This window comes from Podarcis raffonei, chromosome 3 (assembly GCF_027172205.1).
Source record: "Podarcis raffonei isolate rPodRaf1 chromosome 3, rPodRaf1.pri, whole genome shotgun sequence".
NCBI classification, from domain to species: Eukaryota; Metazoa; Chordata; class Lepidosauria; order Squamata; family Lacertidae; genus Podarcis; species Podarcis raffonei.
Genome location: NC_070604.1, coordinates 122,346,947 through 122,367,226, shown reverse-complemented (window position 1 = coordinate 122,367,226; position 20,280 = coordinate 122,346,947). Strand labels below are relative to the sequence as shown.

Below are 20,280 nucleotides of genomic sequence, written 5' to 3'. Positions count from 1 at the left end.
TTACAGGGGACTAGGCAGAGGGCCTTCTTGGTGGTGGCGGCCACCCTATGGAACGTCCTCCCATCAGATGTCAAGGAAATAAACAACTATCTGACATTTAGAAGACATCTGAAGGCAGCCCTATTATGGAAGCTTTTAATGTTTGATGTTTTATTCTGTTTTTAATCTGTTGTGAGCCACCCAGGAAGGCTGGGGAAACTCAGCCAGATGGGTGGGGTATGTATGCATGCATGCATGCATGCATGCATGTATGTATGGACTGCAAGAAGATCAAACCTCTCCATTCTGAAGGAAATCAGCCCTGAGTGCTCACTGGAAGGACAGATCCTGAAGCTGAGGCTCCAAGACTTTGGCCACCTCATGAGAAGAGAAGACTCCCTGGAAAAGACCCTGATGTTGGGAAAGATGGAGGGCACAAGGAGAAGGGGACGACAGAGGACGAGATGGTTGGATAGTGTTCTTGAAGCTACCAGCATGAGTTTGACCAAACTGCGGGAGGCAGTGGAAGACAGAAGTGCCTGGTGTGCTCTGGTCCAGGGGGTCACGAAGAGGCGGACACGACTAAACAACTAAACAACAACAACAAATGCGGCAGAATCATGGAATGTCTTTAACATTATGCAGGTCAAGGAGAAAGTGGAGAAAAGCAAGATTTTCTTCTCCGTCTCCTAAAGTTAGAACTTGTGGACATTCAACGAATCTGGGTGAAATGAGGTTTGATTTCATCCCTCTATCAGCAAGTCGACTTCAGGAGAAAACGAGATGGGTCAGGGAACAGGAAAACAAATCACACCCACTCAGTTTGCTCCGTTGCTCTCTAATAAAATCCATGGCCCGGTTCAATTGCTTCCACACGACTACAATTAGATTTGGCAGGGACGAAATGGAGCAGAACATTTCCCCAGCCCTTCGCCTCCAAGCCATGATAGCAAGAAAGAGCTGGCTGTGATGTTGCTGTGATGGAATGCAGGCCTGGGTGGCTGTCAAGCCCGGAGGAAAGAGGGTCGGGCGAGGCTGGCCCCAGGCAGGAGCCAGATCAGAACCAGGTGGGATCCATTCTGCTGGTCCGTTGGGTCAAACCGATCCCAGATGGTGCTAAAGCGGTTGACTTATTGATCGGCCGAAGTTGCAGGTGTCACATAACACCTGTTCCGCGTTTGCAAGAACTCAATATCCTACCCTTTGGAACTACCTGCCTCTTGATGCCTTCCCTGTACTCTTTTCAGAGCCTGATAAAAACATTCTTGTTTGAATAAGCCTACCCAGATGTTCAGAAAGTCGATGTGAGTTTTCATCTGTTTTCGGTCTCCTGTTATTTTAATTTTCTGGAAGTTATAAATTATTGTTACTTTTTATTATGGATAATTTCATTGTTTTATCTCTTTTTTTGTAAACCACCTTGAGGTTTGTTTGTTTGTTTTACAATCAAGCGATATATAATTTTTATAAAATACAGTGGTACCTTGGTACTCAAACAACTTGGAACCCAAACACTGCAAACCCAGAAGTAAGTGTTCCAGCTTCTGAACATTATTTAAGAAGCCAAACATGCTCCTTTTTGAGTGTTACGCTTCCAATTTGAGTGCCACACTTCCATTTTGAGTGTAACGCTGAGGTCCGTTTTTGCTATTTATTTTGAATTTTTGTTTTTGCAGCTCTTTTTGTTTATTTTTGTGACTGTGTGGAACCCAGTTCAGCTACTGACTGATTGATGGTGTGACTGCAGTCCATTGTTTATTGCTTTCCTTTTATGGATCAATCGTCTCGTTAGATAGTAACATTCATGTTAAATTGCTGTTTCAAGGGTTGTTTTTAAAAGTCTGGAATGGATTAATCCATTTTGCATTAGTTTCTATGGGAAAGCATGCTTTGGTTTTGGAACGCTTTGGTTTTGGAACGGACTTCCGGAACGGATTAAGTTTGAGAACCAAGGTATCACTGCATAATAGTATTACTTCTTAGATTTATATACCAACCTTCATTGAGATATCATGGGACGGTTTACATGCCTGTCACTTTTAATCCTAGCTGCCTGCTTTTTCTGACTGAGCCAATGCGAATACAATGTGTGCACGTGTAGGGTTTTTAAAATTGCTTTTATTAAAGATTTGATGCAGGAAAAGGAGTAACTCAGCTCCCAGGTATCAAAACCAGCCAGTCGACCAGCACTGCCTTGACTGCCTGCAGATGTCGATTACAGACTGCAGCAGCCACAGAGGTTGTGATATTTCAGCTTGCACAAACACATACCATGTTGACTGGGTCATTTGCAAATGGGCTTCTAGGCTGACTAGCCCGGCAAAGAGGCTGATGTCCTGGGAGGATGCAGGGGGAGAGAATCGCCTTGCAAGTTTCATGGTTTTGTACATACTGTTCTACCAGTCTGTTTATTTTTTAAAACCTCTCCTGGTCCCTTCTGACCAAGCCTGCTGGAGGAATCACTGCTGCCCTTGGTCTGTGTTGTTTTCCCACTTGGACCTCACACCTGGCAACGGGGTTATTCTGAAAAGATTCAGAACAGGCTGGAGCCGCAAATCCCGTTGCCTGCGCTCCATGGCTGAAGCCTAAGGACCGCAAACAAGCCTACACTAGAGCTCTGAAGGCTTTCCTGCCGAATTTCCAAGCACAATTCAAAGTGTGGGTGCTGACCTTGAAAGCCCTGAATGGCCTCGGCCCAGTATACCTGAAGGAGCGTCTCCACCCCCTTCGTTCTGCCCGGACACTGAGGTCCAGCGCCGAGGGCCTTCTGGCGGTTCCCTCCCTGCGAGAAGTGAGGTTGCAGGGAACCAGGCAGAGGGCCTTCTCGGTGGTGGCGCCCACCCTGTGGAATGCCCTCCCATCAAGGAAATAAGGAAATAAAGAACTATCTGACTTTTAGAAGCCACCTGAAGGCAGCCCTGTTTAGGGAAGTTTTTAATGTCTGATGTTTTATCGTGTTTTTAATATTCTGTTGGGATTCACCCAGAGTGGCAGGGGGAACCCAGCCAGATGGGTGTGGTATAAATTTACTATTTTTACAGTCATACCTCGGGTTACAGACGCTTCGGGTTACGCGTTTTCAGGTTGTGGACGTGCCAAAACCCAGAAGTACTGGAACGGGTTACTTCTGGGTTTTCGCACTCGCACATGTGCAGAAGCACTAAATCACTCTTTGCGCATGCACAGAAGTGCCAAATAGCGGCCTGTGCGTGCGCAAACACGGCGCTGTGGGTTGCAAACGTGGCTCCTGCACGTGGAACGCCCTCCTATCAGATGTCAAAGAGATAAACAACTACATGACATTTAGAAGACATCTGAAGGCAGCCCTGTTCAGGGAAGTTTTTAATGTGTGACATTTTAATGCATTTTTAATATTTGTTGGAAGCCGCCCAGAGTGGCTGGGGAAACCCAGCCAGATGGGTGGGGTACAAATAATAAATTATTATTATTATTATTATTATTATTATTATTATTATTATTATTGGCTCTGCTTCCTTGGATGCCTTTAAGCAGAGGTTGGATGCTGTCAGGGATGCTTTAGCTGAGATTCCTGCATTGCAGGGGGCTGGACTGGATGACCTTTGGGATCCCTCCCAACTCTCCAGTTCTAGGATTCTATGACTTTCTTATGTTCTTCTTGCTCTTGCCTCAGCTTGTGGTCAAACACCTTTGCTCTCACATTTTCCTCCCTGGCAAAAACAGATGAGTTCACTCAGGCTGGCAGCCTCGCTTTTGGCTGTTTACTAGGGCCGCACGATTCACAGGCCAACCTGGGCCTCCCTTTCCAAGAACGAACGTTTTGTTTTGTTTCTTATCCATCGAAGCGTGTGTTGGATCTGCCTGGCTCAGTTACTCGCTGGAGATGCAGCCAGGAATTCTTTAGAGCAGGCCTTGGCTCAGCACAGATGTATGAATGCGCTTGATTCATGCACCACCAAAACAGTGCATCGATTTGTAACTTCCCGGTGGAATAGTGGCATTGTAGGGCTGCGTCCTGGTAGACTTTCTAGCTTCATCTTGACTTCTGACATCACTGAGAAGAACCTCTGCTTTTTTGAACCCTCAGCATCTAATCTCTTGCACATCTGAGTCCTGGGTGTGAATTCCAACCCCAGAGGGTGATTTTTCATTGTAATTGATTTTAAAAATGAAGCCTCCGTGGTAATTGTAGGCTCTGAACTTTATGGTCTTGCTGGGAGGGGAGGGTCTTTAGACAGCAATGTATTGTTGTGGGTTTGGAGAGGGTCAGTCTGGATGATGCCCAGAGTTCCCTTCTGATTCTCAGGATCCTGTGCCCAGTGAGAGTTAGAATCTAATTTTTGTTGTTTAGTTGTTTAGTGGTGTCCGACTCTTCGTGACCCCCTGGACCAGAGCACGCCAGGCACTCCTGTCTTCCACCACCTCCTGCAGTTTGGTCAAACTCATGCTCGTAGCTTTGAGAACACTGTCCCACCATCTCGTCCTCTGTCGTCCCCTTCTCCTTGTGCCCTCCATCTTTCCCAACATCAGGGTCTTTTCCAGGGAATCTTCTCTTCTCATGAGGTGGCCAAAGTCTTGGAGCCTCAGCTTCAGGATCTGTCCTTCCAGTGAGCACTCAGGGCTGATTTCCTTCAGAATGGATCGGTTGGATCTTCTTGCAGTCCATGGGACTCTCAAGAGTCTCCTCCAGCACCAGAATTCAAAAGCATCCATTCTTCGGCGATCAGCCTTCTTTATGGTCCAGCTCTCACTTCCATACATCACTACTGGGAAAACCATACCTTTAACTATATGGACCTTTGTTGGCAAGGTGATGTCTCTATAGAAGGTTCTATTGCTGAAGTGGTCAGAAAAGTTTCTTTGTGAGACAATGAACTCAGCTGGCTACTTAAAGGTCCTCATTAGCATCCCAAAAGAATGGCAAAGGTTGTAAGATCTACCACGAAGTGATGGGGCTTTCCAGACTAATGAGTGGGCCATTCCTCTACCCCTGACCTCCTGCCAGATAGGAGAACAAGTTTTAGGTTTTACCAGAGCAGGAAGCAGGCTGGATGCTGGAGACGCAGAGACCTGCTTGCTTTGTTCTGGATCCAAAACTGTTACTAACGCAGAAGCCAGATCTGTTGGGATGATAAACTTCTGAGCCTTATGCTCAGCTTGTAAATAAAACCATATATCCTAAAGACACCTCAGTCTCCACTGACCCTCATTCCAAGGAAACTGAACCCTAGGTCTGGAACCCCTGGAGTCTCCCGTTGCTTGGAGACTGGGGTGATGTGTAACGGGATATTACTTCAGCCGTGAGTTGCACAATTAACCTTTCTTTTCTCCTGGCAGTCTGCTGGCATTCCATGCTTTAAAACTCCTTCAACATTCCTGGCATGTTAAAGCAAAGATAGGTTTGCCAACCTTGATTTGGAAAAAGAAAGAAAGAAAAGGAAATCTATACGTGTGCAGTTTTGCATTTTAAACCCATGTCAATCAAAGCACCACCATGACTGCGGGGATATAACAGAGCCTGCTTCTGAAGTCCAGATGCTGAACACATTTCTGCCATGTTTTTGTGGTTGAAAACGATTGTGTCTTTTTAATGCCTGCCTCAAATCTGAAATTGTTTTTATAATTAGAATAATTATGCTTTTTGGAATGGCTGCAATGGTTTTCCTTGTTAAATCACTTTAAGGCATTCTATGGGAAGTAATTCATGAATGGAATGTATAAGTTGAAGATCATGGAGGAGAACACTATCAATGTTCAGACAGCAGTCACGAAATTAAAATACGCCTGCTTCTTGGGAGAAAAGCGATGACAAACCTAGACAGCATCTCAAAAAGCAGAGACATCACCTTGCCAACAAAGGTCCGTATAGTTAAAGCTCTGGTTTTCCCAGTAGTGATGTATGGAAGTGAGAGCTGGACCATCAAGAAGGCTGCTCGCCAAAGAATTGATGCTTTTGAATTCTGGTGCTGGAGGAGACTCTTGAGAGTCCCATGGATTTCTGCATTGCACTAGATGCCCCTTCGATGCCCCTTCTACCATTCTGATTCCATGATCCCAAGTTGAGAAAAGCATCCTCATGAATCAAGCGGCGAAAAGGCTGGAGACAGATTGCACGATGGAGGCAGGAGACAACAGAGAAACCCCATGCCCCTAGAGCCAAGAGGACAGCATGGACAGCTTTTCCTTCAGAGCTGCTCCCTCTTAATGTTCATAAACGTTCTGCTATGTAGAAAGTGGTACATTGTGTTTTCAAAGAGGTGAGAGAGGCTTCTTTGAGATAGCATTCTTTGGGGTAGCTTGATCCACTGTTGGGACCCAGTTTGGCTTAAAAATTAATCAAATCCTGTTCAGCTTAATTGAGTTTTGGGAAGCCAAGCCCATTGCACAACCAGTTCTTCTCCGATGTAGGAATCTATGTAACAGCCAATAAAATGCCGTGCACCTAAACTAAATATTATTGTTGTGTCCAAACAATGGGCTGCAATAAGGAGGCTGGACAATGCAGACCATCTCTTGAAGCTGTTTATGAAAAGCTTTATTGGGATCATTGTGATATCTGGCCGGCTTCTTAGACTCCCATTGTACTCATAATATCAACTTTCTTTCTTTCTTTCCAAAATTTGCATTTTGGTGCCTCTTTTTGAGAAGAGAGAGCTACATTGCAATGTGTGAAATCCAAAACAGAATTGTACTCTGACCTGTGCATTAACCCGGGAGGTACAAATTGGGACAGTTTGCTTTGCAATGAGGAGCAAATGAACTTTTCTTCCATCCCAGACTGGATATGGGGAGTTGTGCACACAGAGATGTGCTTTGCCACTGAACTAGGGACCTTTCTCCAAACCCCCAGGCCTGTGTTGGATTCAGTTTTGAAAGAATTGTGCACCAAGATTTGTGTTCTAATCCTCTCAAAATATTTTTCAGTCTCCCAGATGTAGAAAAACAACAACCCAGGCTGACAAGACATGTGTTTGCCCCCAAATTCTGTTGATGCGTGGCTCTTTTCTCCCCCAGAAGGGGGCCTAGAACATCCGCTGTATTTCTGTTAGTAAGGAGACAGCCCCGCAGATTTTTCTCTGTGTACGGTTTCACTTTGCATTTAATTTCATGAGATCTTTTAAAGGCCTCTCAGCAGAGGAGGAAATGGAACTGTATCCCGTGTTTTTGTGGACCGTCCAAAGTATATTGAGGAGTTCCAATGGAAACAAACATGAAAGGCGCAGGAACGTAACAGAGGGTTTGGGCTTTATCGTTCCGAACTCTAGGAAAATGGCAAGAATTATCTGTTACTATCTTCCATAGGGCAGTTCCTGGGCCATGAGGGTTGCATCTGGTCTGTATGCAAAAAAGGTTTACTGGGTTTGAGAGCAGAGGGAAAGCATCTTAGCAGTGGCCAAACTCACTGCACTTTTAAAACAAAAAATTTTTTTCCTTCCAGTAGCACCTTAAAGACCAACTAAGTTAGTTCTTGGTATGAGCTTTCGTGTGCATGCACACTTCTTCAGATACGTGTGCATGCACACGAAAGCTCATACCAAGAACTAACTTAGTTGGTCTTTAAGGTGCTACTGGAAGGAAAAAAAATTTTTGTTTTGACTATGGCAGACCAACACGGCTACCTTTCTGTAACTGCACTTTTAAAAACTGAGATTCCATCATCATCATCAGAATTTGCATACCACTCTTCATCCAAAGATCTTAGGGTGGTAAAGGTAAAGGGGCCCCTGACCGTTAGGTCCAGTCGTGGCCGTCTCTGGGGTTTCAGCGCTCATCTCGCTTTACTGGCTGAGGGAGCCGGCATACAGCTTCCGGGTCATGTGGCCAGCAGGACTAAGCCGCTTCTGGCAAACCAGAGCAGCGCATGGAAACGCCGTTTACCTTCCCGCCGGAGTGGTACCTATTTATCTACTTGCACTTTGACGTGCTTTCAAACTGCTAGGTTGGCAGGAGCAGGGACCGAGCAACGGGAGCTCACCCCGTTATGGGGATTCGAACCGCCAACCTTCTGATCGGCAAGTCCTAGGCTCTGTGGTTCAACCCACAGCGCCACAGTCTAAAAATACAAAATGAACATTGCAAGGGGATTGGATGACCTTCGGGTACATTTCAACTCTACCATTCTATGATTCTATTTAGACATTGTGGGGAAAGTGGCAACTTTCTTTTTGCTCTCTCTCTCTCTCTCTCTTTCTCTCTCTCTCTCCCTGTGTGAGATCATTCCAGGAAGGGGGATCAAAGTGACTGGAGGGATTGATCCAAATGTGACAATGAGCCTGTAAAGGCTCTGAGTACCCCAGTTTAAAAGGATGTGGACAAGCTGGAAAGTGTGCAGAGGAGGGCAACCAAGGTGATCAAAGGTCTGGAAACTAAGCCTTATGAGGAATGGTTGAAGGAGTTGGGTATATTTAGCCTTGGAAAGAGGAGACTGAGAGGAGATGTGAGAGCCATCTTCAAATATCTCAAGGGCTATCGCGTGGAAGATGGAGCAAGCTTGTTTTCTCCTGCTCTGGAGGGTAGGACTCGAACCCATGGCTTCAAGATTCAAGAAAGGAGATTCCAACTAAATATCAGGAGGAACTTTCTAATAGTAAGAGCTGTTTGACAGTGGAGCAGACTCCCTTGGGAGGTTGTGGGCTGTCCTTCCCTGGAGGATTCCAAGCAGAGGTTCTATGATTTGCTGCAAGTTAAGAGCCTTTTAACCCTTTAAGAGCCTTAAAGCCCTAAACGGCCTCGGCCCAGTATGCCTGAAGGAGCATCTCCACCCCCATCGTTCTGCCCGGACACTGAGGTCCAGCACCGAGCGCCTTCTGGCAGTTCTCTCCCTGCGAGAAGCCAAGTTACAGGGAACCAGGCAGAGGGCCTTCTCGGTAGTGGCACCCGCCCTGTGGAATGCCCTCCCACCAGATGTCAAAGAGAAGAACAACTACTAGACTTTTAGAAGACATCTGAAGGCAGCCCTGTTTAGGGAAGTTTTTGATGACTGATGTTTCAATGCAGATGGTGACAGCAGCCACGAAATTAAAAGATGCCTGCTTCTTGGGAGAAGGGCAATGACAGGCCTAGACAGCATCTTGAGAAGTAGAGACGTCACCTTGCCAATAAAGGTCCGTATAGTTAAAGCCATGGTTTTCCCAGTAGTGATGTATGGAAGTGAGAGCTGGACCATAAAGAAGGCTGATCGCCGAAGAATTGATGCTTTTGAATTTTGGTGCTGGAGGAGACTCTTGAGAGTCCCATGGACTGCAAGAAGATCAAACACATCCATTCTTAAGGAAATCAGCCCTGAGTGCTCACTGGAAGGACAGATCATGAAGCTGAGGCTCCAGTACTTTGGCCACCTCATGAGAAGAGAAGACTCCCTGGAAAAGACCCTGATGTTGGGAAAGATGGAGGGCACAAGGAGAAGGGGGCGACAGAGGACGAGATGGTTGGATAGTGTTTTTGAGGTTACCAGCATGAGTTTGACCAAACTGCGGGAGGCAGTGGAAGACAGGAGGGCCTGGCGTGCTCTGGTCTATGGGGTCACGAAGAGTCGGACACGACTAAACGACTAAACAACAACAACAAGTTTCAATGTATTTTTAATGTTGTTGGAAGCTGCCCAACAATCAGTGCCGTATTTACATATAAGCTAAACAAGCTATAGCTTAGGGCCCCACTCTCTTGGGGGCTCCCCCCCAAAAATAAAGGAAAAACAACAACTAAATGTACATTTCCAAAATATAAAAAAACAAATAAAATGGCTTTAGATACCTATTAGGTCAATCAGTTACCATATAGCATATATTCAACACACAAAAAACAGCGACAATTTGTTGTTGGCAAAGAACAGCTGGGCATATAAAGGTCCCCATTAGCTTCAGGAGCTGAGGGCCTCATCAAACCTAAATCCAGCCCTTGGCAAAATACAGGGCAGGGCAGGGAAGTTGGGGGGTAATGCCCTGCCCCATCTATTTCTTAAGTGACTTCAAAGCAATCTGTTACGATCTATTGCAGGCTAAGAGGATGCACACAGATGAATTTGTGAGTCTGTATGTCCTTGGCTACCCAGAGTTTAAATATATGACCTTTCACACAGCCTTTCCAACAAAGGCATTTGGAGAGAACCCTTAACTTGGCAGAGAGAGAGAGAGAAGACCTGAAATACAGGCCAAAACTGTATCAATACAGGACGTAGCATTTAAATTGAAATTTGGGACAATCCTACGAAGAACTCACGGAGCGTACATCTCTTTCTGGCTATTTGCCTGCAATCCAAATGCATCTACATTTCAACTGATTAAACTTGCATATTTCGGATTTCTCGCCGAGTTTTGTTTTCCTTCGGCGGAGAACCTCAGCAGCCCTGCTCAATATTTTCTCATGGTTCTGGGTCACATGTGTAAGCTCCTCGGGGCAGGTGTCTCGTTCTTCTTCAGTTGACGGCCTGTTGCAACTCTCTCCTGGCTGCCTGTCAAGAGTGGTTTTGAGTTCAGCCGGCCTAAGCTATGCAGCCTGCGTTATCTTCGGAGGGTCAAACCACACGGTCCCAATAAATCGGTCTCTATGGGAGACATTTCATGTTTCCTGGGCTTTCGCCAGCTGCCCTTTCCTTCCCGGCCGGAGGGTTTTTTTAGCCTGGAGTGTCGTTGGATTAGGCAAGAGCTGTTAAATGTGCTCCATCGCCACAGCTGAGAGCCGCTCTCAAGCCCCTTGCAGGCAGAGGATATTAAAAAAACGCCTGGTTCCAAGTAGCATAAATCACCGAACTTCAGCTTCCTGTTTTGCAAGGTTACGGGTGAATGATGGGAATTTTGGCACAGAATCTGCCTTGGTGGCCCCGTATGATGACCTCTGTCAGGAGAGAGACAGGAGAATTGTGTCCTTCTTCATTTGCCTTGACCTCTCAGCCGCTTTCGATACCATTTATTGTCACATCCATCTGGAGCGACTGTCTGACTTGAGGGTGAGCTCCGCTGCTTTGTGGTGCTCTTTGGCATGATGGAGCCTTCGGTGTAGGGTTCCTCAGGGCTCAATCCCATGCCCTACATTGTTTAGAGTGCAACTTTCTCCCAATTGAAGTGCAGAGTGTTTGAGGACCAGGATATTCACGGGGAAACCAAAATGCTTGTTTACAAAGCTATTGTACTTCCAACCTTACTGTATGATTGTGAAACATGGACCACTTATAATTGCCATCTCCAACTCCTTGAAAGATTCCATCAGTGGTGTCTCCAAAAATTTTTACACATCACTTGGGAAGACAGGCGAACTAATGCCAGTGTACTGGAAGAAGCAAAGATCACCAGTGTTGAAGCAATGATTCTTCAACATCAACTTCGTTGGACTGGTCATGTTGTGCGGATGCCTGATGATCGTCTTCCAAAGCAACTACTGTATTCCGAACTTAAAATTGGAAAGTGTATTGCTGGTGGTCAACAAAAAAGGTTTAAAGACTGTCTCAATGCAAATCTAAAAAAATGTAGTATAAACACCAGCAATTGGGAAACACTTGCCTGCGAGCGCTCCAATTGGAGAACAGCCTTTACCAAAGGTGTTGTGGACTTTGAAGACACTCGAACTCAGGACGCAAGGGAGAAACATGCTAAGAGGAAGGCATGCTTGGCAAACCCTCACCGTGATCAACTCCTACCCGGAAACCTATGTCCCCACTGTGGAAGGACGTGTGGATCCAGAATTGGCCTCCATAGTCACTTATGGACTCACTGTAAAAACCGTGTTTATGGAAAACAATCTTACTCGGCTACAAGGGATTGCCAAAGAAGAAGAAGAAGACATGAAACCGTTGGGTGGGGTCATCCAAGGTTTCGAGTACGTTGTCAGCAGTATGCTGATGACACTCATCTCCATTTCTCTGCATCTGCAGGTGGGGCAGTGGCGGTGCTGGATCAGTGTCTTGCCTCGGTAATGGACTGGATGAGAGCCAACAAACTGAAACTCAGTCCAGATAAGACTGTGAGTGGGTGGTTCCCTAAACCGGAAGACTGGAAGGTTGCCTGATCTTTATGGAGTTAAGGTTCAATGTATTACTAATAGCATATAAATGGGTCAGTGTGTCTGGCTGTTAACCAGAAGGTTCATGGTCCGAGTCCCACTAGGAACAGCTGTGGGCACGATTCCTGCATTGAAGGGGGTTGGACTAGATGTCCCCTGAGGACCCTTCCAACTCTACAATTCTAAGAAAAGTTGTAAGTGTGTAGGAGCCCATACTGCTCCTGAACAAAGAGGACCTATATTTGCTCCTTGCATATGAAGGCTCCTAGATCCTTTCCCTCCTCACCGAGTCCTGTGGCTGGATCAGGCCCATGTGGTCCAGCATCCTGTTCTCACAGTGGCTAAATTCCCCGAACAGCATAGGAATGCAGGTAGACTGCCTCTGAATCTGGAGGCTCCATAGGAAGTTCGGAAGACCTCGCCCCCTGCAGATGGACCAGGCCAAAGGGGCCGGATCTCAGGCAGCATGCTGCTCTCATAGTGGCCGACCAGATGGGAGAAGCTGGCAAGCCGGACCTGAGAGCAACACCTCTGTCCTCACTTGTCCCGGGAACTGGCATTCAGAGGCATCACTGCTTCCGTCCGTGGAATGAAAATGTAGCCATCACTGGTACAGCGAGCCCTCCTGTCATTCATCTCTGCAGGCAGTAAAAGATTTGGCACCTGCACAGCAACCCGAGCGTCAGAGTAAAGTTGATGGACTCAGAGGCGAGAGGCATCACTGCTAAGAGATCTCCGCTGTTAATGCTGCAGATTTAACTAGCCAGCCAAAACAAGGTCAGCCTAATTAGCCAGTGATTCATCGCCCTGTTCTTCCTCTAGGAATTGTGGAGCTTTATATTCCAGGCACATTTCAATTTCATCCTCCACCCAGGGAGAAAGATTTCTTCCGTGGGTGGGAAGGCAGATGTCAGCATAGATGATCCCCAACCACCTTCTGCAAGGACAAGAGTCCAGGATCCGTCCATCCATCATAACAATTGCCATGTTTCCCCCCGCCCATTCAGAGAAAAATTAACAAACATTTGACATTATGACAGCCCCTCCTTGGAAATGAAATGCCTTCTTTGCTCTGATCGGAATCAGATGTGGCAAAAGGGGCTTTGGAGTGCAGCAAGGCCACACATGAAATCTTAGACTCATGGAATTGGACAGTTGGAAGGGACTCTAATGGAGGTTCTTAGAAGCTTCCAAGGATGAAGAGGCCACCACCTTCCGAGGAGACCATTCCAACGTCACACAAATCTGACCTTCAGAAAGTTCTTCTTGAAGTTTAGTCTGGAATCGCCTTCCTTGCAACTTGAATCCATTGGTTAGGGTCCTGCTCTCCAAAGCAGAATCAAACAAGCTTCAGATATTTGAAGATGACTATTGTACAGTTGTTGTTGTTGTTGTTTAGTCGTTTAGTCATGTCCAACTCTCCGTGACCCCCTGGACCAGAGAACGCCAGGCACTCCTGTCTTCCACAGCCTCCCGCACTTTGGTCAAACTCATATTAGTAGCTTCGAGAACACTGTCCCACCATCTCGTCCTCTGTCGTCCCCTTCTCCTTGTGCCCTCCATCTTTCCCAACATCAGGGTCTTTTCCAGGGAGTCTTCTCTTCTCATCAGGTGGCCAAAGTCTTGGAGCCTCAGCTTCAGGATCTGTCCTTCCAGTGGGCACTCAGGGCTGATTTCCTTCAGAATGGAGAATTTGATCTTCTTGCAGTCCATGGGACTCTCAAGAGTCTCCTCCAGCGCCAGAATTCAAAAGCATCAATTCTTCGGCGATCAGCCTTCTTGATGGTCCAGCTTTATTCTACAGTATCACCTTTCAAATGATAGGTTCTACAGGCAGGAATAACCACCTGTGCAAATATAAGACTAGCAGTGCATGCAAAAAGGATCTAGGGGTCTTGGTGGACCACAAACTGAGCACCAGTCAACAGTGTGATGCAGCAGCAAAAAAGGTGAATGCTATTCAACGCTGCATCAACAGAAGTCGAGTGTCCAGTTCAAGGGAAGTCATAGTCCCACTCTATTCTGCCTTGGTCAGACCACACCTGGAATATTGTGTCCAGCTCTGGGCACCACAATTTAAGGAGGGTGTTGACAAGTTGGAAGGTGTGCAGAGGAGGGAGACCTCAAGGGTCTGGAAACTAAGCCTGATGAGGAGTGGTTGAAGGAGTTGGGTATGTTCAGCCTGGAAAAGAGGAGACTGAGAGGAGATTGGAGAGCCATCTTCAAATATCTCAAGGGCTATCACATGGAAGATGGAGCAAGCTTGTTTTCTCCTGCTCCGGAGGGTAGGACCCGAGCTTGACAAGTTACAAGAATGGAGATTGCAAGTAAACATCAGGAAGATCTTTCTGACAGTAAGAGCTTTTGGACAGTGGAACGGACTCCTTCAATGTTCTGGGCCCGTGGTTAACCCAAGTAACACGGTCCAGGTCCGGTCCCGAATCCAAGGGTTCCGTGAGGAGTCAGTCCAACAGGGCCAAGTCAGGACACGAGGCAGGAAACCAGGCAATGTCACACACAGGATCACAGGCAGGTTCTGGTAAACAGCAACGTTGCTCCCGCAACCTAGGGCAGGGTCCGACAGTCCTGATCCCCCGGCGACTCACTCCCTGTCTTGCCTGAAGGCGAGCACTCCTCCTGCGAGTACTCAGGTCTCTCCTCTCAGACCTCAGTCTCTGCAGCTCGGGAGACATCAGTGGGTTACTAGACCCAGAGGCCGCCTCAGCCTCCCCTGACCCAACCAGTAGTGGAGCAGCTGTAAGTGATGGCCCAGTTGGAGGCAACGAGGTAACCCCCGCATCTGGAGCCAGGGCAGGCTCAGGCCCCTGACTCGGCCCAGCTGCTGCTTGTTGCAGGGGAACCTGTGCAGACTGGGGCTGTTCAGAATCAGGCCCCAGACGAGGTTCAGATGCCGTCTGAGGTAGAGGATCTGGTGCAGACTGAGGCTCCTCTGGTTCCAATTCTGAGTCTGAGTCCCAGGCCATCACACTCAGGAGGTTTTGGACTTTCCTTCCTTGGAGGTTTCTAAGCACAGGTTGGATGGCCACTTGTCATGGATGCTTTTAGTTGAGATTCCTGCATTGCAGGGGGCTGGACTGGGTGACCTTTTGGATCCCTTCCAACTCTCCAGTTCTAGGATTCTATGGCTTTCTTATGTTCTTCCTGCTCTTGCCACAGCTTGTGGTCAAACACCTTTGCTCTCACATTTTGCTCCCTGGCAAAAACAGGTGAGCTCACTCGGGCTGGCAGCCTCGCTTTTGGCTGTTTACTAGGGCCGCTTGTCATGGATGCTTTTAGTTGAGATTCCAGCATTGCAGGGGGCTGGGATGGATGACCTTTGGGGGGTCCCTTCCAACTCTGCAATTCTGTGATGCTATGGTGTGTACTCTGGATATACAATCTGGGCTCCCCTTGGTGTCACACTTGCCAACGCGTTGACCTCTGCTGCTCCAACACAACGAGCCGAACCCAGGCGCCCCCGACTGTGTCTCTCAGAAAGAGCCTTTGGAGAAAGACATCAGGAGAGAAACACAGCCTGGGTCTGCGTGGGTGGATAGTCCCAGCTTGGCTCCCCTACAGCCTTCAGTCTTTTGGACGTTCTGGTGCCATGATCTGTCGTCCCGGAGGAGAAGCAATCACTCAGCCTAAGCCGAGCAGACATTCTGGGAACGTGCTCCGGTGGCCTCTGCCCAACCCACAAACCCAGAGACGGAGCCCAAAGTCTCCCTGGGATTCTTCGCGGCCACCCACTAAACCTCGTTCGGCTCATTATGCAGAGGATTGGGTTTGACACGTCTGCCCCTGGCCAAGGATTACTCACCAAGTGTTTGCTGTATGCCTTCGTCTTCCCATGGCTACACCCAAAAGGCCGGGAGGTGGCATTTGCAAACCCACAAGAAGGTGGATCTTGGCCAGGGGGGAAACAGCAGAGCCAGAGATCCAGGAAGATCTAGCACTGGCTTTGTGCACACTTAGTGAAATATTCTCAGAGTCGAGAGTGGATTTCATGCTCTTTATTAAGCTCATAGTGGTGAGGAGGAATGGAAGTTCCCCCAGAATGTCTGCTTTATATACCTTATTTACACAATGGGCCTCATGTGATTGGCTAATTCCAAGATTCACCTCTAGGCCAATCAGGTTGCGGATTCACTTCCACCTGGAGCTGGATTGGGTGGCTCCTGTGGACCAATCAGACTGCTGCATTCTGGACCCTATTGTTCTAGGACCAATCAGACTGCTGCATTCTGAATCCTATTGTTCTAGGACCAATCAGACTGCTGCATTCTGGACCCTATTGTTCTAGGACCAATCAGACTGCTGCATTCTGGACCCTATTGTTCTAGGACCAATCAGACTGCTGCATTCTGGACCCTATTGTTCTAGGACCAATCAGACTGCTGCATTCTGAATCCTATTGTTCTAGGACCAATCAGACTGCTGCATTCTGGACCCTATTGTTCTAGGACCAACCAGACTGCTGCATTCTGAACCCGATCGTTCTAGGACTAATCTGATTAGTCTTTTGGATCCTATTCAACTCAGTTCATAACACTTAGATTCACAAAATTGTAGAAATGGAAGGGACCCTAAGATTCATCTCGTCCATTTGATTGATAGACGAAGAGATACCACAGGGGAGAAAATGAATTTTTCTATATGCAGGTATAGCTGCTGGAATAGTGATTGCTGCTAGGTGGAAGTCACAAACTATACCCACAAAGGAGGAATGGATTTGTGAACTAAATGAATATTTAATTTTGGAAAAATTAACTGCTATAATAAGAAATCAGTCGAATCAAAAATTTAAAAAGGAGTGGAAATGTTTTGATGAATACATGGCCAAATATTGCTCCAAAAAAAGATACGCTAATATGCCTAGATTAAAATGTGAAGTACTGGATGGAAGAAAAACGAGTAAGGAAAGATAATGAGAATATATAGATGATTTGAGAAGATTGTAGAATGCAAAGATTATTGTAAATTGTATAATGTGGAGGAAATCGAGTGGGGGCGGAGGGAAGTGGGAGGAAGGAGAAAAGGATAATATGATGGACTGAGGAAATAGAAATGTAAATGTATGGGGGGATGGGGAGGAAATGGTGTTGGCTTTGGTATATCTATATTGTAACGTAATATGTGAAAAACAATAAAAAATAAAATAAAAGTGAAAAAAAAGACTCATTTAGCCAACCCCCTGAAATGCAGGATTCCTGTCCACAGCCGTCCCTGGCTGGACTCAAACCACCAACCCTCTGGTTGGTGCACAAGAGTCATGCAATAAATAAATAAATGTAGCTGCTGCCAGTCCATGCAGGCACTATTGGGTTAGATAGACCAGATGTTCAGACTCACAGTACAAAGCGGCTCCCTACATTCCTACCAGCAACTTCTCGCTGTTTTTACCTGCAAAAAGGTGGTGGGGATATGTGGGGTATTCCCCCCCCCCGTGGTCCTTACCTGCGAGGATGAAAACGCCCACGAGGATCAGGAAGACCAACAGGTAGAGCCCAACCACGGCATATTTGAGAGCAGCCAGGGACCCCAGGTGTCCGCAGGGTCCCGATGGCCTCTTCCTGCTCCCTGGACCTGTAAGAGCAAGGAAAGGGCTGGTCAGGTGAAGGCAGGCTGCTTCGCCCCAGTGTCCTTTTATTTAAAATGCATCTCTGGGTTATTTCTGGGGCATAGGAATTCGTTCTTTTGTTTTTCTCTTCAAAATATAGTCTGGCCCCCCACATGGTCTGAGGGACGGTGGATGGGTCCATGGCTGAAAAAGGTTGCTGACCCCTGCTTTAGGCCAGGGGTCTAAGGGGACGTGGGTGGTGCTGTGGGTTAAACCACAGAGCCAAGGGCTTGCTGATCAGAAGGTCGGTGGTTCAAATCCCCACGACGGAGTGAGCTCCCGTTGCTCGGTCCATGCCCCTACCCACCTAGCAGTTCGAAAGCACATCAAAGTGCAAGTAGATAAATAGGTACCGCTCCAGCGGAAAGGTAAACGGCGTTTCCATGTGCTGCTCTGGTTCTCCAGAAGCAGCTTAGTCCTGCTGGCCACATGACCCGGAAGCTGTACGCCGGCTCCCTCGGCCAATAAAGCGAGATGAGCGCTGCAACCCCAGAGTTGGTCACGACTGGACATAATGGTCAGGGGTACCTTTACCTTTACCTTTAGGCAAACTAAAGCCCGGGGCCGGATCCGGCCCAATCGCCTTCTAAATCCGGCCCGCGGATGGTCCAGGAATCAGCATGTTTTTACATGAGTAGAATGTGTCCTTTTATTTAAGATGCACCTCTGGGTTATTTGTGGGGCCTTCCTGGTGTTTTTACAGGAGTAGAATGTATGCTTTTATTTAAAATGCATCTCTGGGTTATTTGTGGGGCATAGGAATTCATTTTTTTCCCTTCAAAATATAGTCTGGCCCCCCACAAGGTCTGAGGGACAGTGGACCGGCCCCCTGCTGAAAAGTTTGCTGACCCCTGCAAGTTTAGGCAGAAACATAGATTCGGGAAGGGTCTGCAACATTCATCTAGTGCAACCCCCGAAAAGGAAACGTAACCCGAATTTGAGTTCTTCACCCAGGGAGAGCCAGGACACAAGATGGCTCTGGAAGTTGGTAGTTCGACTCACCTTTCCCCAACTTGGCAGTCTGAAGTTTTTTTGGACTGCATGGCTATAGGCTGTTGGGGCTGAGGTGGGGGGGGGGCCTGGCTGTACTTGCTGGGGGTGATGGGGAGAAATGTCTATATTAGTGGTTCCCAACCTTTTTTTGACCATGTCCCACCTAAGTATCTTTAAAATCTGGAAGCCCCTCCACCCCGTGACATATAATTCTTATTATTCAAAAAGTGAACTTCTATTCACGTGGAGGAAGCCAAAAGGCCATTAACTTGGTCTAATTCAGGAGTCAGCAAACTTTTTCAGCAGGGAGCCGGTCCACTGTTCCTCAGACCTTGTGGGGGGCCGGACTATATTTTGGGGAAAAAATTAAAACGAACGAATTCCTATGCCCCACAAATAACCCAGAGATGCATTTTAAATAAAAGGACACATTCTACTCATGTAAAAACACGCTGATTCCCAGACCATCTGCGGGCCAGATTTAGAAGGTGTTTGGGCCGGATCCGGCCCCCGGGCCTTAGTTTGCCTACCCATGGTCTAATTCATATTCAAATTGCCCCCCTTAAAAATCAAATTGCCCACCTGTGAGGCGTGTGCCCCACATTAGGAACCACGGGTCTAGACCCTCAGGCTGAGGCAGAAACAAGAACTCTTACAAAACAAACACACACACCCCCAAGAGTAAAAAAATAAAATCTGGCCGGAGGAATTTCTCACAATTTAATTTGCCAAAAGGAAGAATCTCATGCTGAGCTCCTGAGCCAAGACTTGCCTTAGAATGCGACTCTGGGGCAACATCAACTTTAAAAATAGCCAGGGAATAAAAAAAAGAAAGGAGAGATGAGTTTGGAATGGCTTGCAAGGACATCCAAGCCCCCAAAGAAGAGGTTTGCAAATAATACCGGTAATTTTCAGACATTTGCAGCTCCGAGGGATGTTGCAAGCAATTTTCTGCAATGTAGTAACTTTGCAGATTCATCCTGGAGAGGGATTTGCCAGCTTGGTGTAGTGGCTAGAGGGCTGGGATTAGGACTTGGGAGACACGGGTTCAAATCCTCACTCAGCCTCGAAGCTGTCTCAGTGGCCTGCAGGCCAAGTTTCCATCTGTCAGTCTTGGAGGAAAAGCAGGATGCTGGACCCTCCTTTCTTGGAGGTTTTTAGACAGGTCAGATGGCCACCTGACAGGGATCCTTTAGCTGCGGCTCCTGCATTGCAGGGGGTTGGACTAGAGGACCTTTGGGGTCCCTTCCAGCTCTTCATTCTATGAGATGCGATGAGAATGCAGCTGTAGCGAAGGCTAGCCCACTGGGGCTTTGCAGGGCAGTGCCCCACCTGCCTTAGTGTTAGCAATCACACCGTTGAGAGTTGGAGTTCCCTGTTTAAGAGCAAAAACAGAGTCTGCACAAGAGTGTCAGGCCTAATGTGAACAGCAATTCATTGCCGGTAGCTCTTGCCCCCATGAAGCAGTTGCAGAGACTGAAGGTCCCACAGCTGCCCAAGTCCCCTCTTCTCTAGGCTTCTCCCCAAGCAATCGGAGACTATTCCTTTTAAAAATAAAAATAAAAATTAAATTTTATTAACATATAAAGCACATACATGTTGTTTGTTCTTTAGTCGTTTAGTCGTGTCCGACTCTTGGTGACCCCCTGGACCAGAGCACGCCTGGCACTCCTGTCTTCCACTGCCTCCCGCAGTTTGGTCAAACTCATGCTGGT

General features: G+C 47.2%; 1 protein-coding gene across 1 annotated transcript in view; it reads right to left on the bottom strand.

Annotated features, from left to right (window-relative positions):
* SCARA5 (scavenger receptor class A member 5) overlaps positions 1 to 20,280 on the bottom strand; it is a 96,440-nt gene that overhangs the window by 53,541 nt on the left and 22,619 nt on the right. The window contains exon 3 of the mRNA XM_053383840.1: positions 17,410 to 17,538. Coding sequence (XP_053239815.1) covers positions 17,410 to 17,538 — 129 coding nt within the window. The remainder of the gene's footprint in view (positions 1 to 17,409; positions 17,539 to 20,280) is intronic.